General features: G+C 35.0%; 1 protein-coding gene across 1 annotated transcript in view; it reads left to right on the top strand.

Moving 5' to 3' along the window:
• Positions 1-26,320, top strand: part of KHDRBS2 (KH RNA binding domain containing, signal transduction associated 2) — a 546,592-nt gene that overhangs the window by 273,694 nt on the left and 246,578 nt on the right. The window contains exon 4 of the mRNA XM_055330453.1: positions 5,731-5,877. Within this exon, the coding sequence (XP_055186428.1) occupies positions 5,731-5,877 (147 nt within the window). The remainder of the gene's footprint in view (positions 1-5,730; positions 5,878-26,320) is intronic.

The raw sequence follows: 26,320 nt of genomic DNA, 5'->3' as shown, positions 1-26,320 counted from the left end.
AGTGGATAGTTTAAGGTATTTTAAGAAATTTTTGAGTTTTACATTACAACTGACAATTGAAAAATCCAGGGAGCAAAGGCTGACCTCAGGACCACAATACAAGGGGACATCTAATCCCGTGTCCTGTTTTGGAGAATTTGTCTTGAGTCATCTATGCTAAGATGAAATACTCAATTGTAAGCTGACTTAAGTCCTTACTCCAAGAATAGAATGAGAGTCCAGAGGGCTCTAACCACTCTGCCCCTGCTGTCGGACAAAACTATGCAGGTAAATAGAGAATGAGCCTTCATGAGCTACATTTGCTTTAAGACCATAGCATGAGCATCCATGAGAAATTGTGCAAACCAATCTGAGCTCAATCTTAAAAACTTTGGATGATGCGTTGTTTGAAATGGGTTGCAAACAGAGGGTTAGGCATAAACAATGTCGTGTGAGATCACTAGCATTTTTAGGTAAGTCTTTCATAAAGTAGGAGATGAGTAGTGAGAATCTTAAAAATGATAGTTTTACCAAAGCACTAATGAGCATATATCTACCAAGGAATCAGAACCTTTGGGAGAGGGGATAAGAAATTCATAGCAGATGTGCTTAGTGCATAGAGACCTGTGATCTGTTGTAGAATCCCCTGGATAGCACAGTGCTCCATAGGACTGAATACCAGGAACTTGGTGGGAGATTAACTGGCCATGATATTCCAGAAACTAGACAGACCGTCTGTAGGGAAATCCAGAAGTATAAAATGTTTACTTATGTTTAGCATACCTCTACCAGTACCCTTGGTGACTAAGAATTTGACCTTTGATAAGAGATTACCTGGCTTCTAACTCAACTCCATGATTTATAGTCTGTGTAATTCTGGACAAGTTTCTCTCTATAGCAGTCCCTTCATCAGTAAAATGAAGGAAATTAACATCATATAGCATAAAGTATAGTTGTGTATACAAAATTAGATGATCTATTGAAAGTATTTGGCATACCCATGATCTAAGAAGTAATATTAAAACTATGATTTCAGGGCAGCCAGGGTAGTTCAGCGGTTTAGCGCCACCTTCAGCCAGGGCTTGATCCTGGAGACCCGGGATCGAGTCCCCACGTCAGGCTCCCTGCATGGAGCCTGCTTCTCCCTCTGCCTGTGTCTCTGCCTCTCTCTCTCTCTCTCTGTCTCTCTCTCTGTCTCTCTCATGAATAAATAAATAAAATCTTAAAAAAAAATCTTATAAAAAAACCCTATGATTTCAGAAACACCTGGGTGGCTCAGTGGTTGAGTGTCTGCCTTCAGCTCAGGGTGTGATCCTGGGGTCCTGGGATCAAGTTCCGCATCAGGCTTCCCAAAGGGAGCCTGCTTCTCCCTCTGCCTATGTCTCCGCTTCTCTCTCTGTGTCTCTTATGAATAAATAAATAAAACCTTTAAAAATAAATAAATAAAATTATTATTTTAATTCCATTACTATAATTGTAAAAAGATAATTAAAGAAAATATACTGAAAATCCTAATAGTGTATCTTGAATTGTGTGGTTGTTGGCATTTTTTTTTAATATTTATACTTTTGGGGATTTTTTTTCAAGTTTTCTTCAATGGACATGCTATTTTGAATTAAGAGGAAACTTTTCTAATTGTCAAATTATTTCCGAGTCAGAAGTATTCTTTTGTGGAAGATTAAAATACGAATGATAATTCCTAAGAGAAAGTTTTCTTAAAAATCCTTTTAACAATTAAACACATGAATGCAATTCAAATTAGACTCTATTTCCTCCCATGCTATAGTCTATAAAATAACCAATAAAAAATGATATGTTTTATTTATATTTTACCTTAGGGTATAACAAGGGAATAGAATGTTTAGGGAGATGTGAAACTAGATTTGATATTTGTAATGACTTTGTTTTGAATTTCTCATGTTTAGCAACTAATAATTGCAATTTAAATAATTAGCTCATGATTCCTTTGTAATAGCTGAACACCACAAATTGTGTTCTGAAGGTCAGTGGTTAAAGTAAATATCCTCAATGGAATAAATGTGCCTATTCCATGGAAGATTAAATAATATAAACTGAGTGTGCAGTCTTTTAAGCAGAATTATGAATCACGTCAAGCCGATTCACCTTCTAGTGTGGGCATCTTACACTCTTTTGATTTATTCCCTGTGCCCTTTTCTGTGCTTGTATGGAGATGGAGATCCAATCTTCTGTACTGGTAACTTTGGAACAGTTCATGCAAATTTACACCCAAGATTTTTTTCTAGCATCTCTAATTTCTTAATCTTGTTCTTTACTCTTCTTGCTATTATGTCTTCTGTTCTTTTTTTTAAAGATTTATTTATTTATTTATTTATTTATTTATTTATTTATTTATTTATGAGAGAGAGAGAGAGAGAAGCAGACTTCTCACTGAGCGGGAAGCCTAATGTGGAGCTCGATCCCAGGACCCTGGGATCATGACCTGAGTGGAAGGCAGACACAACCCACTGAGCCACCCAGTACCCCATTGTGTTTCCTGTTCTATCTAGTGAAACCTGCTATGGTGCTATAATCTTTATTATAAAACACACAAAAGATGATTTGGCAGAAGCACAAAAACACTACTTACTGCTCCATTCATAATCAACTTATCAAATAATGAATTTGTGGCAAAAATACATTTTTTTTCCAAAATATACTTTGGAAATCTTGTTTAAGAAATACCTCAGGAGATTGTATTAAATTGCTATAAGTGTACTTGCTGGTTTCTGGACACTTGCACAAATTAGCATGGCTATGATGTCTGCCCATATTCAAATGAATCTTGGAGCTTTATGTTATAAATCCAACTGGAGGTGTAGTGTTGTTTTTTAAAATAAAATTTCGGGATCACTGGGTGGCACAGCGGTTTGGCGACTGCCTTTGGCCCAGGGCGCGATCCTGGAGACCCGGGATTGAGTCCCACATCGGGCTCCCGGTGCATGGAGCCTGCTTCTCCCTCTGCCTGTGTCTCTGCCTCTCTCTCTCTCTGTGACTATCATAAATAAATAAAAATTAAAAAAAAATTTAAATAAAATTTGGATGTCCAGGCAGATACTGGTTGGCTATTCACCAAAATTAGATTTAATCAATAGGTATTATTTTAACTAGTCCTGAATGAGGTCTGAATGCAAAGACAATTTCTTATCATCCAGTAGCCATTCTCACTTTTTTCTGTCATAAATGAAACCCTCCATTTAGTCTCTTGGCTGCTCAGACTGAAATCACATTTATAGCTTCCCTTCCATCCAGGGCCACCATGTGACTACACTTTTGCCAAAGATATATGACCAGAGATGATGTATGAAACTTCTGGTATATGTCCTTGAAATAAACCTTTTGCTATCTACATTTTCTTTCTCTTGCCCCTGGAGTGGAATTTAGAGGTGATGATAGACAGCCTCCTTCATCAACACCCATGAGAACACCATCCCCAGGGATGCTGGAATTAAAAGAGGAGGAACCAGGATCCTTGGATAAACCACCTGCTCCTCTAGCTGCTACTTACAGCTTAGACTTTTACTTCAGACAAAAAGAACTTTTCTTCATGCTTGAGTCACATCTATTTTGGTCTCTGTTGAAACAGCCAGGCATTATTTTAAAATACTACTTTAGAACATAAGAAATAATATATTTATTATAATAAATTCGTGTAGCATTTTAGTATACAAAATGTTCTTCACTTTTCTCAAAATTCACAAAATCCTGTGACCTCACTATTATCTAAGTTTCACAGTAGGAAATGAAGGCCAGGGAAATTTGCTTTGTCAAAAGTTACCCCAATGTGTGAATTCAAATATAACACACCTTTGAAGATATGAAGTTTGGTTTTGAGAATAACCAGTAGTAGCTCATGATAGGTTCTGCTGTGTTCACTCTTCTCCGTTAAAATCTTTATCACTGCTAACACTTGACCTCCAGGAAGTTGCTTAGTATCTAAAGGCCTCAGTGTCCTCATCTGCTTATAGAAAGGATGATGGGGGAGGGAAGAGGCAAATGTGTTTTTCAAAAGCAAGCTGCATTTGATTCATGGACATAAGCCTAGTGGCCCAGCTGCAGAGGTATCTCGTCAGGCTTATTTTATTTGAAAAACTTGAACGTGTTTGAATGCCATACCTCATAGCATCCAGACGTTATAAAATTTGGCTAGCAAGTAGCCCTTAATAACCAGTGGGAAATCAGCTTGGGGAATATGGAGAAAGAGGCAACATGAAGAATCCTCTGATTTAACCACCCAAACACTTAGGCACAAAAGAAGCTGACCCCAGAGATGAGGAGCGGAACCCAGAGGAAAGAAGTGTTTACTACACCCAGTGAATGCATAATTGTTGAGGCAAGTGCTGCTTCTCCATAAACTGAGAAATGGGCACTGAAAAAACTGTTTTAAGTAAAAATTCCTAGAGATGGAAAGTATGATTAGGGACGTAGAGAGTGGATTACCAGGCTGAAAGGTGTTGCTATTAAGAGAGATTGGAGTAGGTGGGGGATGGACAGAAAAGCAAGGACACCTTCTCATCTCTTTCATGAATCTTCCATGTACTGGAATGATGGACATTTCTATCGGATAAGCACCTTAGCATGGGCCATACAGTTAACTTATAGGAAATCAATAGAAAATTTGCTTTTATTTTCCAGTTTAGGTCTATTCTTATTAGTTTTCTAACCAATCCCTAAGTAAAACTAAAAATAACTTGTCATTTCATTTTTATCCTTTGAAATTTTGTGAAAAACTACTAGTTGATTGGGGAGGGGAGTTAGGAAAAGTAAACATAATTAATATTATATATGTTAATATTTTAATTGAATTTTGCTTTCATGAAAACCTTAGAAAAATGTAAATCTGGTTGCAAAATGAACTAGTTTTGAATCCCAACTTTGCTAAAGTTACTTAAGGTCTTTTAAACTCAGTTTCCTAATCTGATTTGTGAATACTATGCAAGGTTATGGTGTGATTAGAGATGTATGCACCAAATACCTGGCACATGTTAACAAAGTAGATAGATCATGTACTGACTTGCTTTGCACCTGTGCTGAATTAATCAGACCACAATAATCATTTGGATACAGTACTATGAAAAATCTGATCTAATAGTAATGTGTTGTTTGTTAAGCTGAGGATATATAGGTTACGCAGAATCTATGCCGACATAATGCTCAACCATCATCCCTTTAATATATTCCTGTTGACCAAAATGAGGCAGCAAATAACAGAGCTGTGGGCATAAATCTAGCTAACAAAATGGGCCAGTGAGCACGTAGGCTGTAAGATAAGCCTTGGTTTTGTGTACCTTAATGGCGAACACATGACCTTTTCACTGCTTCTCAAAAAGTAGCTAGAAAGTTTTGGCTTGCTTAAAGAACAGTGATAATCTTTAATTTATTATCTACAAAATATTACTCATCAGACACAAAAACAATCCTTTTCTTCCTTAATATAGTAACGTACACTGAAAAGTTAGTGGCATTTCTGTAACTTCTTTTCAGGGATTCAGCATTTTCATTTAGCTGATTAAAATCCATTGTAGATGATAATTATGCCAGCTTAAAAAATCATTCAAACACTGAAAGATGATTTTAAAATCTTTAAATGGCTTGTACCATATTTTTATTTCTCAAAGGGTTTCTACTTATGGATAATTTGCTTAGATTATGCCCTTTTGTCAGATTCTCAGTAGATGTTAAATCGATGCAAAATGGGTGGATTTGTATTTCTAAAAATAACCTCTTTCACAGGAAGAAGAATTAAGGAAGAGTGGGGAAGCCAAATATGCCCACTTGAGTGATGAACTTCATGTATTAATTGAAGTGTTTGCTCCACCTGGGGAAGCTTATTCACGAATGAGTCATGCATTGGAAGAAATTAAAAAATTCCTGGTTCCCGTAAGTGTCCTTCATTTTTCACAAAGATGTTTCTCGTAACCTTTCTTTTTTAAAGGATGCCTCTGATCTTCCCTGACTTTTTAGATGGAAAGTCATATTGAAAATTAATTATTTGTAGGGTTGATAAGAAGGTAAAATAAAATCGAATACAACCAACACTTAGTATGGGAACTGGCACATTGCCACATGACAAAGATTTGACCCTGTTCCTCAGTATATCACATGACATGCACCAGCTCACAGTCATGAAGAATAAAACAACACATAAACACAGATATATCATTGAAGTTGCATACTTTTCTCTTGTGCCTTAATTATTTGGTGGTTGACATGTATTCTTGGCAGTTTTAATTAATAGAAAAAGCATTCACAGCTATAATGGGAGGGAAAAGAAATTAGGTATGTAATATTTGTAACAAGACAATGATGTTACTTGAAAATATCAAATGTACTGTTATGTGACTCTATGCCAGGTGCTGGCTCATTATGAAACATAATGTAAAATAATCAATATTAATAGAGCCAGACATTTGTTGACGTCAGACAAAAATTGGAAAAAGAAACTCATTGCACTCTGAGGGCAACAGAGTGTTCATTTAGTAAGGCAGCAAATTCAGGGTTACATATTAGATAGAATTCTCTACTGAATTTCTAAGAAATAGAGGATGGTTAAGTGAATGAAGCTTTAATAAAGGCTGACAATTTAGCATTTTAGGAAGAAGTCATTCAAATAGAAATCTTGGCATTGGATTTAGAGCTGGGAATAAGATAATTGTGAGAGAATGCTGAGTAAAGCTTTTAGGAGTGCCTGGGCAGAAGTCTTTGGCAGAGGAGAAAGAGAGTAGCTAAGATTAATCTGTTCAATGAAGAAACACTGTAGATTTCTAAAGTAAGCAATGAACTCAGAGGAAATGGTGGGTAAGATTCATTGATTGGCAGTGATTCTGAGAATGGGAAAAGGGAGTAAAAAGCAGAATTTCAGTATATAAAAGCATCAAAGTCTAACCACATATTTATATGCCTAGTTAAAAAGTTTCAGTCAAGACAAGGTTATAGAATAATCCCATACCACTCTGTTTATCCCCTAACTTTATATGCACACAGATTTTTTTTTTTTTTGCACACAGATTTTTTGCACATTTTATCTGGTGCTTATCAGAACACCTTCTTAAATAGATATAATATTTCATAAACATGAGAATGCTATGTTTTCTCTTCCTTTTGCCTCCAAATTAAATGCCTAGTGCTGTTGGGTAAGTGGTTTTACTATATTTAGCTCAGATCAGACATCCAGTGATATAGGGGTGTAGAAAAAGCCTATGACTACCTACATTACTAACTCATTTCAAATAATTTAAATTCTCTGAGCTTCAGTTTATTCATCTTTAAAAAAAGATGATTATAACTGGCTGACCTCTATCACAGCTATTGTGAATATTAAATAGGATAATGTATATGAAAGGACATAGAAAATTATCAAGCACTATTTAATCTATTTTATTGTTATAGTAGATAGAATCTTGGAATGACTTTTTGAGGTAAAATATGTAAGATGAAATACTATTTCATTGCTACATATATATTGGATCTAATTTATGGACTTGGTTAGCCCTATTTTACTGTAAATGCCAGTAATACATCTCACCTACTTCTAGACCTTGTGATACTTGTAATCATTTCAGCCATAACTTCTCCACTGAAATATATACTCCATGAGGGCAGGGCTGGCCAGTGTCTCTCTTGTATTCCCATCATTTAGCATGCTGCATGACACAATAATTATTGTTTGAGAGTCTGACTGGTAAAATAGGCATCGGGAGTGATGCAGAGATACAAAACAGCTATTTGGGTTGGGGAGGGGGGAGAGTACCCCATGATTAAGATGCTCTCTATATACACATCCAGGTGAGGACCGAAAATCTCATATTGGCTAGTGTGACCTATTCCAGCCGATCTCTGTGATTTTATCTCTGCCTGCCCAACTGCTCACTTTCTGTGCTCCAGACATGCTGGCTTTTGTTCATCCTGCATGCTGGGCTCTCCAGGCTCTCCAAGCTCACTCCTCACACAGGCCTTTGAAGATTCTTCTCCAAAATATTGACACAGATGTTATTCAGGTCTCAGCTCACATTAGCAATGCAGGAAATTCTTCCCTGACTACAGGGTCTAAAGTAACCTCCTTACATTTGTGTAATCCTATTATATTTTGGCCACAATATCACTGGCCACCTAATTAACACTGCAATTTATTGTCTTATCATCTTTTAGCCCTCTTCACTTATTTTTCTCATAGCTCTTATAACCTATTATATATACATATATATATATATATATATTCCTTATTTGTTTATTGTTGGTTTTCCTGATAAAATATAAATGTCATAAAAGCAGGGATTATCATCTAGTTTCACTACTTTATGTCCCTATTTTGAACTATGTCAGACACATGGGAACACTTAATATTACTTTTTGTATGGGTGAATATATGATTCAGTGAAAAAGCTTTAATTTTTTAAGTTTTTTTTTTTTTTTTAGATTTATTTATTTACTTTGGAGAGAGAGTCAGTGGGGAGAGGAGCAGAGAGAGAAGGGAGGGAGAGAAGCAAACCACCCCCCACCCTCCAAGCATGGAGCCCAAGGTGGGGCTCAATCCTGAGATCACGACCTGAGCCAGAATCAGGATTTGGACACTTAACTGACTAAATCATCCAGGAATCCTGAATAAGCTTTTTAAAAAATAAATAGGGAGTGTGCTTAAGATTCTTTCTGCCTCACCCTCTGCCCCTCCTCAAGTTGTGCTCACACTCTCTCAATAAATAGATGATAGATACATAGATAGATAGATGATAGATAGATAGATAGATAGATAGATAGATAGATAGATAGATAGATGATAGATAGATGATAGATAGATAACTATTCTGATATCTCTCACTGTTGAATTAGTCAATTTTATAATCAGTGAAAGTCGTACTTGATAATTTTTTCCCATTTGCCTTGTTTGCCACAGCTCCAAGCAAAGGATGGTAACTGTCTACTTCATCTTTCACTCAAACCACAGGGGGCAAACATTAACTACCAGTTCTCTTTTTATTATAAAAAAATTACTTGGTGATCCAACTTTCTTTTTGATGTTCAATATTAAAGTCTACAGAAATGCTAACATACCAGGACATTAAAATTTACAAATACAATAGCTGAAGAGTGATAGCCAGGAAGAGGCCTCCTAGAACTATCAGGACATTAAAATTTACAAATACAGTAGCTGAAGAGTGATAGCCAGGAAGAGGCCTCCTAGAACTACAGAGACAGCTAATATAGAATAGGATTACCATCTAATTCCTCTACAAAATGGAGTATCTTCCCAAGGTCAGAGTTTTTATCTTCCTTCTCCTTCTTTTACGTTAGCCAACATTTATCCACCATGCCCTATGTTCAGAGGTTGTAATTGTTCAAAATGGCTGACTTCAGAACATAAAACTTGTCATGAAATGTCTGAATGCTCTAAGATGTTGGAAAGCAACACAGTTTTAGTATGTTAAATGAATTTAAAAGCAAAAGAATTATTATTACCTTGGGAGAAAATTTCTAACTTGCTGGTCTCCATCTAGTTTCTATAGTCTTATCAAAACAAGGAGAGTGGCAGGTCAATAAAACATCAATAAATTGAATTTTCCTAATTTTAAATCTCAAATACTTTGAGCAGATACCCTATTACAATTTTAATTTACTGCTAATTTGTCTCACAAATACAGATTAGGGCGTATTAAAATATTTGACAAATAGTGACAAAAGGGTGTAAAATCCTAAACTAATATATGTTTCAATAATGCTAATGCCTTTCTCTTCCCATTATAGTATGTAAAGGGTTAAACAAATATTGTCATTATTATCATTGGATAATACTGGATAATAAAAATATCAAAGGATATTTTGATAATCCTTCCTTTTCTAGTTTAGGCATTAGGAAAGCCAGATATGGTTGTGCAGGTTGCCCCTTACACAATGCTAAGGGACAACATTTAAATTGTAGTTTGTAAATGAGACCCCCTGGTATCCCTGAGTACAGCTTCCCTTTTTCCAGCCATAGTCAGCAAATTACCTTAAAATAATGACACTGTATTTCATTTTCTTAAATTGGTTAACTATCACCTTCAATTAAGTTGATTACTAAGTTTCACTAATGCTTAATAATTAACTCATGATTGAAGCATGATACATTGTCTCAGAATTTATGAAAGTTTAGCAAAATTCCATTCATTGAATGTGAGTTTATTCATTTTTTTCATAGAAAAGATGAAATATGGGTTTCCATATAACCAGGAAATTAGGTTTAGGTCACAGATAAACAAATAGATTACTCTGTTACCCACTTAAGAGCGGGCTGTTAACAGAATTAAGAGAACACAATACTCATTTCTACCAAGTCCAGGCATTACCCCAGAATCTCTCTCAGCACAGTATGCTGCACAGCACTATAACAACAGTATCAGAGTTAACAGAATTTGTAAAGTACATGTCATACCTTGAGTAAGTCTCTAATGATCATTGCTACGGGTTTTATCACTTAAAGAAAAGGCATTATATTGTGTGTGTGTGTATAATATTCAATATAGAATACAGTATATTGTACATTAGTAAGAAAATATAATATATTAACACAATTCAACACAGAAAAATATGCATTGTTCCAGGATATTTCTTTCCTACATCAGATTGGCTATATGTGTTCGTGACAGTGGTGATTCTTGAAATGGGGCAATTAGGGCATATTATATTATTTCAGGTTTGAGATTAGAAACCTGTGTAGGAAACCTCTCAAGAGGGTGACTGTGGAAGAAAAGTAAACTTTTTTTCTCTTTAAAGTAAAAGCAAAGAGAGGACATTCTTGCTTTTTCTTCCTCAAAGACTGTAACCCTAGCTCTGAAATGGGAAAATGGCACTGATCGTTATTAGCAATCATACAAGAAAGTAGATACAAGGAAAATAGGAAAGAAAAGCAGGGTATTTTCAGTCTAGGTACATTCACTCTATCAGAGATCTAGACTTTCATGCACTGAAAAAAATTTTTATAAACTTTTGAAAGATTACAAATAAAAGAATGTATCCCTTAAATTCATGTTATAATTTGATAAAAAGTAAAAATTTGGTAAGTCTTTTATGCAAGTTAATATGTAGGGAAAACAATGTATTTTTTTAAAGATTTTATTTATTTATTCCTGAGAGACACAGAGAGAGAGAGAGGCAGAGACACAACAGAGAGAGAAGCAGGCTCCCTGCAGGGAGCCTGACGAGGGACTCCATCCCTGGTCTCCAGGACCACGCCCTGGGCTGAAGGCAGATGCTTAACCGCTGAGCCATCCAGGGGTCCCAGGAAAACAATGTATTACATAAAAACCCACCAGCCAGCAAAAGAAACAATAATAGGCAAGAACTGTAGACAAGGTGGAGAATAGTAGATACATTTTGACTGGCTGATGGCAAGAGTTCAGCATGTATAGCAACAACACCCTACAGGCAAGATAATGATCAGCAACAGGATAAAAAAATAAAGGGAAACAATCCATAACTTGGATATCATTCCTACATTGTTGTGATTGTTGTTAAAATGTTGTCGAGTTTCCTCAGATTGCTCTCTTCAAAACCAATTGATTCTCTTTTCTTTCTCATAATTAACCATATTCTAATAGTGTGGTAACAGCACCAGACTACAAAGCCACACATATTTAAGTAATTATTACTTGTTTAGCAATGTTTCCTGTATTGCTATAATACTAGGATCATATTCTGATTATATTTGGAGAAATTTATAATCAACAAACAGTATTTCTTCTTATCTGGTAAGCTATAATAGATGATAGAAACTTATGATTTAGAAAATAATTAACATTATTACTTATCTTTAGAACAGAGCTAATAATAATGATTATTATATAATTAATTAGAATAACATTAATTATAACATTAGATAATTAGAATAGCACTGTAATATAATTTATTATTATTATTATTGAGATGCAAGGCCACTTTAGTATTGCCGATTGATTGGCATAAGCTATAAAGCAGATAAAAAGAAGAATGGATAACTATTTGAGTTTGATTTTCTATAAACCCTAATATAAGTATCTTCTTACTCCTCACAGTACATATAATCAAATATTCATTTTATGAATCTAGGGTCAGGATGTGATCATCTCCTTTCTATTTTAGGAAACAATTTGTCACTAATTATTTCTGGTCTCATTTGATGCCAGGGATCTGAATTCTCTAAGGCCATTCTTTTTAGGTAATTTTATTGCTCTTTAGTTGCCATAGTTCTCCTATGTCTTTCACCATATCCATTGCCCCTTAATGATTTACTTCTTCCCCATTAACTGGCATTAAATCCTAAGAACTGCTTTTGCAATTCTAAATGTAGTCATTACCAGGAAGGTTTAGTAACATTCCTAAGATTATCTGTATTATTAAAGATCTGTGGTTCCTATGGATACAGGTTTGATCTTTAAGGAAAAAATCTTCACCTCTTGGAGTACCTGGCTGGCTCAGTCAGTGAAGCATGTGGTTCTTGATCTCAAGGTTGTAATTTTGAGCTCCATGTTGTGGGGTGTAAAGATGACTTTAAAAATAAAAATAAAAAAACTAAAAAAAAAAAAAAAAACCTTCACCTCTTAACTTCTTCTGATTCTAGTATAAGGGAATTTGTAGAGGATCAAATATAAATTTTATATTGTATTCAGAACATTTACTGAATGCTAATCCTGCACCTGTACACAGGTACATAACAAACATATGCCAACATTGACCTGTAAATACTTTTATAGATGGAAGCAACTTAAAAGACTCATGATTATTGAAGAATTTGGTACAAAAAAGGAATCAAAACAAAAAAAGAGCTCAATAATCAGAATCCGTTAAATAAATGTATATTTTTTTACTGAGTAAATATTTTAAGTAAGTAGTACCAGTGGTCTAAATAATGCAAGGCAAAATGTTTGTTTAAATTCAATTAAATAAATATTTCTGAACATCAAATATATGCTAGGCATGATTTTAGGAATTTGTGTTACATCAGTCACTGTCCTTGTTGAATTCAATAACCAGAAAACTATTTTCAAGATTTAAAAGATAAATGTTATGGAGACATATTTAAGAGAGAATGGGAAATGAGAGACCAGATTGAATAATAAGGACAATATGTACAATAGTAATGATAGACCAGACAATGTTGATCAAACAGTATTAATTCTAGAATCAAGAAAAATCATAATTTTTCCCCCATTGTGGGGTTCACGATGGCAGTATAGGAAGATCCTAGCTCACATTCTCCCATGGACACAACAAATGTACCACCTCTTATCGAGTTATTACCTCAGAAAAAGATCTGAAACCTGGATAACTGAAGCCCCCGCAGCAAAGAATAAAATGGCAGTGTTAAAATGGATAGAGGCAAAGCCATGGTCTTGCCAGGAAAAACCCCACACTAGGCACAGCAATCCACAATTAGAAGACATCTCAAAAATATAGATATTTTCCTTGAGAAATAAAGGGTCTATGCTTCACATCAGGCATCCCAACCCATAGATTTTGTTCAGGACAGATGAGCCCCCAAGATGCCTAGGTTTGAAAACCAACAGGTATTATGTCCAAGAAAATCACAGAACTGTAGGGAATAGTGAACCCACTCTTAAAGGTCTCACAAATAGACTAACTCATCCCAGGATTTAGAATAAAAACACCAGTTGGATAAGCACTTGGGTCATGTGTGAAGAACACCACTTACTAGTTGGGGCATCTGCTGAGGAAACAGGAACTTGTTGGGATTCTCTCTGGGACACTAACGTATGCTATTTTTGTGATCTCATTCTGCCTTGCTAATAATGGCACTGGCAGGCACCATTCTGGAACTTTCCTTTAGCCTGTTAGTGCTAGGAAACATGGTTCTTTGAAAAGATAAACAAAATTGACAAACTTTTACTTAGACTCTCTAAGTCACTAAGAAAAATAGAACTCAAAGTTACAACTCATAATACAGAAATACAAAGGGTTATAAGAAACTACTGTAATTATGTGCCAACAAATTAGATAAAGAAATGGATAATGTTTTCCTAGAAACATGCAATCTTCCAAGACTGAATAATGAAGAAATTAAAAAAAAATTGGGTAGGCCAATTTCTAATAAGGAGACTGAATCAGTAATCAAAAACTCCTTAACAAGAAAAAATTCAAGATCAGATAGTTGCCCTGGTGAATTCTATCCAACAGTCAAAGATGAAAACTTATCCTTCTCAAAATCTTCCAAAATTTCAAGAGTAAAGAATGCCTCAAAACCCATTTTATGAGGCCAGCATTACTCTGATGCAAAAACTAGACAAGAGCACAGCAAAAAAAAAAAAATAATAATAATAAATAAAATAAAATAAATAAAAAATAAAGGCCAATATCCATGAGGAACATAGTTATGAAAATCGTAAACAAAATATTAGCATACCAAGTTCAGCAATACATTAAAAGGAACATACATTAAATGATCAAATGGGATTTATTCTAGGGATGCATAGATAGTTTGACATCTGTAAATCAATCAGCATAATACACCACATTAGCAAAAAAAAAAATAGGATAAAAATCATATGACAATCTCAATAGATTCAGAAAGAGCATTTGACAAAATCCAACATCGATTTAGATAAACAACAACAAATTCTTAACAATGTATATAGGTTGATTAAGCCTCTACCTTCAGCTCAGGTCATGATCCTGGAGTCCCAGGATCCAGCCCCAAATCAAGCTCCCCATCAGCACTCTCTTGCTCTCACTCTCTCTTTCTCTCAACTAAATAAATAGATAATCTTTAAAAAGAATAACATCAAACAACAACAACAACAAAGTGGGTATACAGGCAAAGTACTTAACCATAGTATAGTCCATATATGACAAACCCACAGCTAACATCATATTCAGTGGTAAAAAACTGAAAGTTTTTCCTCTAAGATCAGGAACAAGACAAGGATATCCACTCTTGCCACTTTTATTCAACACAGTATTGGAAGCCATAGCCATAGAAATAAAACAAGAAAGTGAAATAAAAGTCATCCAAACAGAAAGAAAAGGTAAAACTGTCACTATTTGCAAATGACATGGTACTTATATAGAATGCCATAAAGTCTTCACCAAAAAAGATGTTAGAACTAATAAACAAATTCAATAAAGTTGTAGGATACAAAATCAACATACAGAAATCTACAGCAGTTCTATACACTAATTAACAAACTCAGAAAGAGATATTAAGAAATCAATCCCATTGACAGTTGCATTATAAAGAATAAATACCTAGGAATAAATTTAACCAAAGAAGTGAAAGACCTATACTGAAAACTATAAGACACAGATGAAATAAATTGAAAACACAATAAATAGAAAGATTTTCTGTGCCACAGATTTATTGTTAAAATGTCCATACTACTCTAAAGCAATCAACTAATTCAATGCAATCCCTGTCAAAATTCCAATTGCAATTTTCAGAGAAGAACAAAGAATTCTAAAATTTGTATGGAACCACAGAAGATCCTGATACCCAAAGCAATCTTGAGAAAGAAGAACAAAGCTAGAGGTATCACACACTCTCTGATACTACAAAAGGTATCATACTCCCTATACTATAAAGCTATAGTAATCAAAACAGTATGGTATTGGCATAAAAACATATAGATCAGTGCAATAAAATTGAGAGCCCTGAAGAAAACCCACAAATATATGGAAAATTAAATTTCAAAAAAGGAGTCAAGAACATCCAATGGTGATAGGACCATCTCTTCAACAAATGGTGCTGGGAAAACTGGACAGTCACATGCAAAAGAATGAGACTAGGCCACTGTCTTATACTATATGCAAAAATGAACTCAAAACAGATTAAAGACTTGCATGTAAGACCTGCATACCTAAAATTCCTAGAAGAAAAGATAGGTGATAAGGTTTTTTACATCAGTCTAAGCAATGTTTGCAGATCTGACTCTAAAGGCAAGGCAAACAGATGCAAAAGTAAATGAATGGCACTACTTCAAACTAAAAACTTATGGACAGAAAAGGAAGCCATCATCAAAAAAAAAAAAAAAAAGAAAAGAAAAAAAAAAAAAAAGGTAACCGGGATGCCTGGAAGGCTCAATGGTTAGGCATCTGCCTTTGACTCAAGGCATGATCCCAGAGTGCCAGGATCGAGTCCCACATAGGCTCTCTTTGAGGAGCCTGCTTCTCCCTCTGCCTATGTCTCTGCCTCTCTCTCTCTGTGTGTCTCTCATGAATAAATAAAATCTTTTTAAAAAATAAAGGCAACCTACTACATATTTGCAAATCATACATCTGATAAGGAACTAATCTCCAAAGTATAAAAGGAACACAAGGAACACATATATCTAACAACAACAACAACCTCAAAAACCCAAACAACCTTGTTTAAAAGTGGACAGAAGATCTGAATAGACATTTTTTTCCAAAGAAGACATTCTGATGGCCTGCAAGTACATTAAAAGATGTCCAACAACACTAATTCCTAGGAAAATTGAAATCAAAACCATAATGAGGTATAACTTCACACCTGTAAAAATGACTATTTTCAAACAGACAAGAAATAACAAGTGTTGGAGAGAATGTGGAGAACAAGGAACTCTTATACACTGTTAGTGGGAATGTAAATTGGTGTAGCCCTATGGAAAACAGTATAGAGGTTTCTCAAAATACTAAAAATAGACCTACTATGTGATCCAGTTATTCCACTTCTGAATGTTTATCTAAAGAATATGAAAATACTAATTTGAAAAGATATATGAATCCCTATGTCTATTTCAGCATTATTTACAATAGCCAAGGTATGGAAACAATCTAAGTATTCACCTGTAGATGAGTAGATAAAGAGAATGTATTATAATACTACTCAGCCATAACAAAGAATAAAATCTTGCCTATTGCAACAATGTGGATGGACCTATAGGGTGTTATTTTAAGTGAAATTAGGTCAGAAGAAGAAAGACAAATGCCATTTTTTTTTTTTATGATTTCACTCATGTGAAATCTAGAAAACCAAACAGGATTACTGAGATCTTCCACAATCAGTTTAATGAGTTTTCTTTATATTCAGCATATGGAAGAAAACATCTAAAGTAACTTTATAGGTGCCAGAGATTGTAAGTTTGAACTCTATATATCATGTAACACTTTGAAGATGAGTATTTTGTTTTGTAAGAAATCATAAATTGTGTATTTAAAATACAATAAAATAAAAAATAAAATATTCCACAAAAGAAAAAACATAGTGTTCCATGAACATGTACACCTCTAAAGACTAGATATACAGTTGTTTCTGTATGTTTTATACAGATGTCGTCAAGGTAATAATGCACAAGTACTAGTGAAGGCAGTACATTCTGCTTAATGGCAGAAATATTAAGATAAACCTATTTGGGAATTCAGAGCATTCACATAAGTGATAAATGTGTCAGTAACGATTCTTATGTGCCATTAATAGCCAATTATGAGTGTAATATTCATTTTACTATGTTTTTCAATAGAAAAATTAAAATGCTAATAACTTATTTCTATTTTCTTTGTATACCTTTTACCCAAGATTTTTCTGTAGAGAAGAGACATGCCATTTGTTTAGAATCTATAACCTGCGAAGCATTCTGGTGGGTAGCTTATTGACATTACCTTTTGTTATCCTCACAAAAAGCCTAAGGACGTAGAATGCTTATTATATAGATGAGGAGGTTGAGGCTGAGCAAGATTGTGTAGCTACATAAATAGCATGAGTAGCCTGACATAGTGAAGTCTATGTGACTTTGAACCTCTGGTTTTCTCACAGCAGTGCATCGTTTTCCACATTAGACAATAAAAGAATGGAATATCTAAGATTGGATCCAGTTAGACATCTCTATTTAATTATAAAGCTGTTGATAAGTAACAAACTATATTTGAATAAAACAGAAAATATCACCTTTGCATAGCTCCATTTGGTTTTTACCATCGGATGTTTTGGCTTCCTAATTCTGTATGTGTGTATGTATATAAGTGTATAAAATAATCACTTATGGTATTTCTATTTATAGAACCAGTTATTGTCAATATGAAATAATTCTGAAAACTCATTCCTTTTCAGGGCAAACTTCTTTTGAGATCCTTGAAAACCTGTTTACTCTGAGATTGATGCCACTTTGCAGATACCTTTTGTTTCTTCACTTTCTTCTGAAGTTTACAGTTTTAGAGTTTGCCTGCTATAATATGGAACTTTTAGTTACCCTATATTACAAGAATAATAGAATCTTAGAATTTTAGGAAATTTTGTGTTGCTTCAACCCCATGTTTGATTCAGGAGTCCACATTCTCCAACCAATATTTATCTTTGTTAAGGTCAAATAAATTTTGAGCATACAGTTCTTTATAATAATTTTACCCAATCTTATTGGTCCTGTTACCCCAGGCAGATTGAAGGAGATAGCAAACACCACCTGGTATTAGCACTCTTTTAAAAGTGAAAGAGGGGCTCCTACAAATAGAATGTGGATAACTACATTACTTAAGCCCATAAGTAGACCAGCGACAGGTAGGATGAGGTTTCAGCTAGAATTAGTCCTCATGCAAGGTACAGACATTATCTTATCTCAAACACATTTTTTAAAATTTATTTTTATTTAATTTCCAATTAGTTAATATACAGTATAATGTTACTTTCAGGTGCATAGTTTCTTGATTCAACACTAACATACAACACCTGGTTCTCATCACAAGTGCCCTCCTTAATCCCCATCACCAAACCATCCCCCCCATTCACCTTCCTCTGACACCCATCAGTTTGTTTTCTATAGTTAAGAGTCTGTTTCTTGGTTTTCTTCTCTCTTTTTTACACCGTGATCATTTTTTTTAATTTCACATATGAATGAAATTATATGGTATTTGTCTTTGATGGACTTATTTCTTCTTTCATTAACTGATCTCATTTTACTTTGAGCAAGCTGCAGTGGGAAATATATTGATTCCTACTGACGGTATTCAAACTAGATATCCAGGGAACTTGGAAGAATCCCTACTCTTCTAAGAAATATATCTTCTATCTCATCTCTAGTCTTTGTTTTTGTCCCTTTCTCTGTTGCACCCAGTCTCTCCACATACTGTATGTCAGGATGCATATACAGGTGACCCTTGTATAACGTGGCAGTAGGGGCGTCAGCCCCACCCCATGTAGTTGAAATTTTGTGTATACCTTTTTAACTCCCCAAAAACTTAATTACGTATTAGCACTCTTCTCCAAGATGAGTTACATTTTATCTTTTCTTCTCTTCCCTTCTTAGTATTAATTTATTTTTTATTCGAGAAGGTTGAGAAGCTTTAGAAAGACATGTTATGAGCAAGAATAGATAGCAGAATCAGAGTGAGATTCTTATTTCCCTTAGCATAATGCTCACTATATCCCATCCATGTCATTACAAATGGTAAGATTTCATTCCTTTCTGAGTAATATTTTATTATATATATATATATAATATAGCTACATATCTATACCATTTCTTCTGCATCCATTCATCAGTCGGTAGACACTTCCATAGTTTGACTGTTTTTAATGTTGCTGTAAACATTGGGGTGCATGTATCCCTTCAAATTAGTATTTTTTTATTCTTTGGGTAAATACCTGGTAGTGCAGTTGTTGGATGATAGGATTGTTCTATTTTTAACTTTTTGAGGAAACTCCATACTGCCAAACACATTTTTAAACATGAAACATACCTACTGTGTAACAAATAAAGACCATGTGTAAGAAGTATTCTTTACTTGAAGAAGTATATTGAATTATTAGAATTAACAATAAGCTAGTAATTGCACAAGTTTCTGATACAAAGAGAGTAACCCTTTGGAACTTAGATGCCCTGAACAAAATATGGCAACACACAGGTCATACGGATAAGAATGATAACATCAACATTAGGTCCTATGAGCAAAGAATCAACTTTAAATTCTATGAGCAAAGGCAGTCTTTTTTCCAAAAAATTTTCATGTAGATACCCTGCTGCCCTGGAATTAAGTCCAGCCCACTTTGTCACAGAAAACTTTTTCTGTGTTAAAGCTTTTATTTTTTTTTTTTTAATTTTTTTTAAATTTTTTTTTTTATTTATTTATGATAGTCACAGAGAGAGAGAGAGAGAGAGGCAGAGACACAGGCAGAGGGAGAAACAGGCTCCATGCAGGGAGCCCGATGTGGGATTCGATCCCGGGTCTCCAGGATCGCGCCCTGGGCCAAAGGCAGGCGCCAAACCGCTGCGCCACCCAGGGATCCCCTAAAGCTTTTATCTCCATGCCTGTATAGACACATTCATTTAATTGTAGATCTGGAAAGAATTTTTAGGCTCAGGGCAATTAATAAGTATCCAAGGCAATTTAAATTTTGGTGGTTAGAAGAGAATAACTTAAAATACTTCATATTTTGTCAGGCCCTAAAGAATTTTCAGAGCCACAGAGCCCGAAGGAGGGTAGTTTGAAAATTCCTGGTGCAATCCAATTCTCATTTTACTAATGAGGATACTAAAAGTTAGCATGTCACATAGACATATGCTATATGCTTGTCACATAGACAACTCAGGCTTACTATCTCTCAGTAAGCATTTGCCAATATTATTTTTAGTGGCAACGAAGGCACAGTTTTCCCTTCTCATTCTTAGATACTCATTAATTCAATAATATCTTCATAAGTCTGTTCTACCTGGAGACCTCTTACTTTCACGTTCTTATTTTTATGGCATGGTTACGTGAGCTGCCTAAGGTCAGGCAGCAAAAGATGAATGGGTTGGATGCCTCCTCATCAGGAAAAGTATCAAAATTTGAAGCCCCAACTGCTAAAGATCTCTCATGTTGTATTGGAGAGAATGAAATAAGTCCCTTGCAGATGGTGATGGTTGAGTAGTTAGCATTTGGCTTCTTCATATTTGGAGTATCCTATATGCTTGTCACATAGACAACTCAGGGCTTACTATCTTTCAGTAAGCATTTGCCAATTTTTTTTTTAGTGGCAAAGAAAGCACAGTTTTCCCTTCTCATTCTTAGATACTCATTAATTCAATAGTATCTTCATAAATCTGTTCTACTTGGAGACCTCTTTCTTGCTTTCACTTTCCTATTTTTATGGCACAAATGCATTGTACCCTTAGGGAAAGTGCTTTGCTCTTATTTTAAACATAGGTAAAAAATGTTTGACAGAGCTTTTATGGTAGGACTAGAAACATTAAAATAACATATTTTGAAATTATATGTTGCCAGACACTTGAAGGCATATTCTTTCATCTAACAGCAAGTTGATGCCTCCTTACATTATTATAATGTGGTCATTCTCACAGTTAGTAATAATGGTTAATAATGCAACATATTAAGGTATATTTAGAAAGTAGACTGAAAAAGAAAAAAAAGGACTGTCACAGTAATGGATATATGATATTGGTTATTCTCAGGAATTAAAGCAAAATACTATTTGAAATGGCCACTTTAGAGCTTCAGGGTCCTCTTGCCTGGGTAATGAGGTTATAAGGTTTAGCCAATATTCCATACACTGTGGAAAGAGTGGTTTTATTTTTAGTTAGACCCTTATGGTTAAAGTGAAAAGTGATTCATTCAGATGAGATCCTATATATAAGCATGAGTGGAGGGTAGGAGTGTAATAATAAAATATTGTATATTTTTAAATATTTATATTACATAATTATAATAACAATGATCATATAGTTATACATACTTACAGAAACACACATATATATAGAGAGAGGGTCCGACAGACAGACTAGGATCAGATTCTCATGGAAATCTTAAGAGAAGGTAAAAATAGTAATACAACGCCTCAGAAAGAACTTCATCCTGGGTGCCCCAGACACAGTGGGGTCTCTGAGAAGTATCTTCAATATTAAAATGATCCATCTCTCTGTGTGTCTGTTCACTTCTCAACTTCTTCCCAACTGCTTTCTTTACCTGCCACTCTTCTCGTCTTCCTGTATGTACATCACCATTTCTACTCAGTCTCACCTTGTGAGTCCTTTGAACTTTGTTTTGCCATCAAAGCTTCACTCTAACTAACTACTGGCCCTATAGATCTCTCCTTTGGACCATACCTCCCACTGCAGCCCTTTATTCTCCTTGTATAGATCTGTGATTACAGATTCAAGGCAAGCAGCTTGGAAAATTGGCTTAAATATCAGAACACTCAAATAAATGTAATTCTCTCCCTCAAATTTCATTGATATAGTGCTATCATAAGGTATTCATTTCTTCTCTTTCTTTCCTTCCTTCTTTACTTTCTTCCTTTGTTTTCTTTTGCTGTCTTTTCTTATCTTTCTTAAATTTCGATGGAGGCATTTATCTATTTATTTCTTGCAAACATAAGGAAAGAAATCCTACCCTAGTAATTCAAACATAGCACAATATTATAATAGTAACTTAATGCATATTGCTGCATTCGTATGATTTAGGTGAACTGACTAAAAATTTTTAAATTTTAAAAGAAAATAGCACAAATCTTATTTTCCTTTAAAAATGTATTCCAATTAGAAATACATCATTTTTATAGATTTTAGTTCGTAACATTATCCATCCATTTAAAAAATATGTATTGGGATTTTTTTTTAAGATTTTGATTATTTATTTGAGAGAGAACACAAGCAGGGGGAGCAGCAGAAGGAGCTGCAGAGGGAGAGGAAGAAGCTGGCTTCCCGCTGAGCAGGAAGCCAGATGCAGGGCTCTATCATCCCAGGATCCTAGGTTTATGACCTGAACTGAAGGCAGGCACTTAACCTTCTGAGCCACCCAGGTGCCCCAGGAATTGTTTGATAAATTGCTAACAGAAATTCTTAATATTGCTAAAGTTAGCTTGGTATTTAGAAATTAGAAATATATTGATGAATAATAAATGTCTGATGATGCTATTATTTGGGGAGATGTTTTTTTTAAATACAAGATGGGGAGAGGCAAGAAAAAAAATGAAATGTCAGAACCAATGTCTTGAACCAAGAACGCTAACCTTAATCCAGTGGTTTCATAAACTCTTAGGTCTCTCAAAATTCACCTTCCGGTGTGCCTGGGTGGCTCAGTGGTTGGGCATTTGCTTTCGGCTCAGGGCGTGATCCTGGGGTTCCAGGATCAAGTCCCACAGCAGGCTCCCTGCAGGGAGCTTGAGCTTGTCCCTCTGCCTCTCTCTATGTGTGTCTCTCATGAATAAATAAATAAGAAAATTTAATTTAAGAAAAAATTCACCTTCCAAACACACCTTCTATGTGTGTCTCTCATGAATAAATAAATAAGAAAATTTAATTTAAGAAAAAATTCACCTTCCAACAGATGATGTCAAGGTTAGAATGGTTATGGAGTATTCATGAAGCTAGGGACAATATTAAGAATTTAGAGGGGAAAAAGATAAATATGTGAGGTGATGGATATATTAATTAACTTGTTAGGGGATCCTTTCACAATGTATACGTATCACAAAATAGACTAAATATCTTACAATTTTGTCAAGTATGCCTCAATAAAGCTGAAAAAAAAAAGGTAAACTTTATGTTATTTATAAAACAATAAAAGGGGTGCCTAGGTGGCTCAGTTGGTTAGGCATCTGCCTTTGGCTCAGGTCATGATCCCAAGGTTCTGAGATGGAATCCCACATCGGGCTTCCTGCTGAGAGGGGGTCTGCTTCTCCCCCTCCCCCTGTGTTCTTAACCTCTCTCTCTCTCTCCCAAATAACTAAAATATTTTAAAAAGAATAAGACAAAAAGAGAGAATAAATATGAAGTTTTACTGTTTATTGCCAACTGACCCTAAACTTCTTATTTAAATAATGAAATCAGGAAACGTAGCTCATTATAAAAAATAGACCAAAGGGTGAAGAAACTGGACTATGGGTTATTTGTTACAGTTTAGATTAGTTTATTGTCATCACTCAAACTTCCACTTCTGATTGAAGTGAGTCTCTAAACATTATCCATCAAAATATCAGTAGTCCCATGGCTCTCTACTCAGCCCTACAGGAAAATGCCTTAATATTCTGTAATCTAGAAAAGCTTTGCCACAGTCCAGAATTTCCATATCTGTAAATTATACCTATTATTCATTTCTGATTTTGAAGGGAATAAAATGTATAATATCGTAATGGAAGAAATGCTTCTTTATATCAGTGACCCAGGTGATTTTTTTTATTTTTATTTTTTTAGGATATCAGATTTTCCACTACCTTGCAGCAATCCTTTCTCACGTTGCGCTCTCCATTTGCACACATTGGACTCTGGGTTATAGGGGAAAAAATAACTGCAGGAAATAATGTTAACCTGAAAACCAAACATCTCCCCAAATCCCACTGACTTTTATTATCTGAATTTTTAAATAATCAGAGATCAAGAAGGAGCCAGAAGCCTAATGTCTTTCTCTCCTCCTCTCAGGCCTAGTTCTGGGCAATGCCTATAACAGCTCGAATCTGAGCTCTTTTGCCTCTCTCTAAGACCTTTAAGCTTTCACACCCACAAGGGCTATGATTGATTTGGGGGGCAGATGTTTCAAGGCCCTGAATTGGCCACTGACACATGGCAGACCGTAAGTCCCCAAAGAGGTGTATGGAAAAACCCTGTGAGCCCTTGTCATTCTATTTCAGCATTTCTCCTTTATGTTTTCTATGTCAGTTCTAGGAAGTCAACATCAGACCCTTTTCCAAACACCAACAAAATTTAACTAACCTTTCTCTTCATCCATGTGCTTAAGATTCACAAATTCTCCATAATATACATTGATATTCATGACTCACCCATATAATTCAACATACAGTGAAGCATTAAAATATCTAAATATTTCTAGGTATCCAGATGTTTATCCATGTGCAGAACAAAATGTACACCTATTTGACGAAAGATTTTTTTATCCTGTTGACAGATTCTATTTTTGCCTAAACACCTGTGTGGAAATCTGCTTAAGTGGTTTTCTTTTGAAGCACATTTCTGCCACCGCTGTTTGGCTCATTCGTCTGTTATTTATGTTACGACTCAAATGTCAAAATCACTTGAAAGCTAGACTAAGACAATGATTATTTTTTTTATATAATTCAAAGTCTTAAAATCACATTGGCTAATTAAATTCCTCAGAAGGTATTTTTTTTTTAAAATTCAAAAACCCAATCACAACAAGTAATAATACCCTGTTAATTTCAGGGAGGAAAAATAGTTTCTTTCAGAAATAGTCCATATATTTTCAGAAATTGTAATTTGATTGATCAACTTGCTAGTGCAGTGCTAATATGCTAGACAGTGGAGGTGCTGCTTGCACACGTATCTCTCCACTTTTCTTCTCAAAACCCAACTCTCTGAAGTCAGAAATTAGAGCTGGATTATACTTTACAAGCCCATGCTGCCTGACATTACCACATACTCTGTCAACCTCAATAAATATTGATTGATGGAAGTAGCCTCTCACAGTGTGACACGGTTAAGAATGTTTAACTGAATTTTTACATTTGCCAGAAATTCTTCTACAAAATGTATGTGATATGTGTGGGTTTCTATAGAGCAACGTTATCCCTCCATAGCACCAGTTTTTTGTTTTTTGTTTTTTTTTCATAGCACCAGTTTTGATACAATGTACCTAGCATAAAATGACGGACCTCTTAGACTCATTCTTGATTTTTTTCTGTAAGCGAATCTGCGTATGGTAATAGGCTGCAGTGTAAGCAGGTCCAATTCTTCGTGTTGCAGTATATTCAGAGGGAAGGAGTGCATTTGTGTGTCTATAGTCTGTCTTTAGATAGCATTACATTTCATAAAGTCACCTCGAAAACAGAATTAAAACTGGCCATCCACAGGGCACAATATGAGATTCTTAAAAAGTGTATTAATTTGTGGAAAAGCTTATATAATTAGGTATAAAGGAAGAGACAAAATTTCCTCAGGCTTACTTAATTTGGGATATTGCTAAGATTATCATTCCAATATAAATCTTGGGTGTGGTTATCAGGAAGAGACCTTTTACTTGGCCCATACACAGGCTTGTGCATCAAGGTGTGGAGGTGGAAGGAAGGGAGGACTTGTGAGATTCCGCAGGCTGTGTATCTCAGGCAGCTGAATTAGAGAACTTCTTAATTTAGACCAAGTTAGAACATCATTTCCCAAAATATTCTTTGGAATATTCATTCTACACAGTGGTCTGTGGGATAAGAAAAAGTTAGAGGGTCCCTGTACTCAAGTAAATTTAGAAAATACTGTCAGTTTTTCCTGTTTAGAGATTCATAGCCCAAAATCCCATTTTAAAGGCTTCTGAGTACTCCTGAAGTAAAGCAGTTGAACTTAAAACCATGTCTTTGAGGAGGTGCCTGGGTGGCTCAGTCAGTTAAGAATCTGACTCTTGGGCTCAGGTCATGATTTCAGGGTCGTGAGATGGCCCACATTAGGCTTTG

Source organism: Nyctereutes procyonoides, unplaced genomic scaffold (genome assembly GCF_905146905.1).
Source record: "Nyctereutes procyonoides isolate TBG_1078 unplaced genomic scaffold, NYPRO_anot_genome, whole genome shotgun sequence".
Taxonomy (NCBI): domain Eukaryota; kingdom Metazoa; phylum Chordata; class Mammalia; order Carnivora; family Canidae; genus Nyctereutes; species Nyctereutes procyonoides.
Note: the sequence above shows the minus strand (reverse complement) of the source record. Positions and strands in the feature narration are given on the sequence as shown.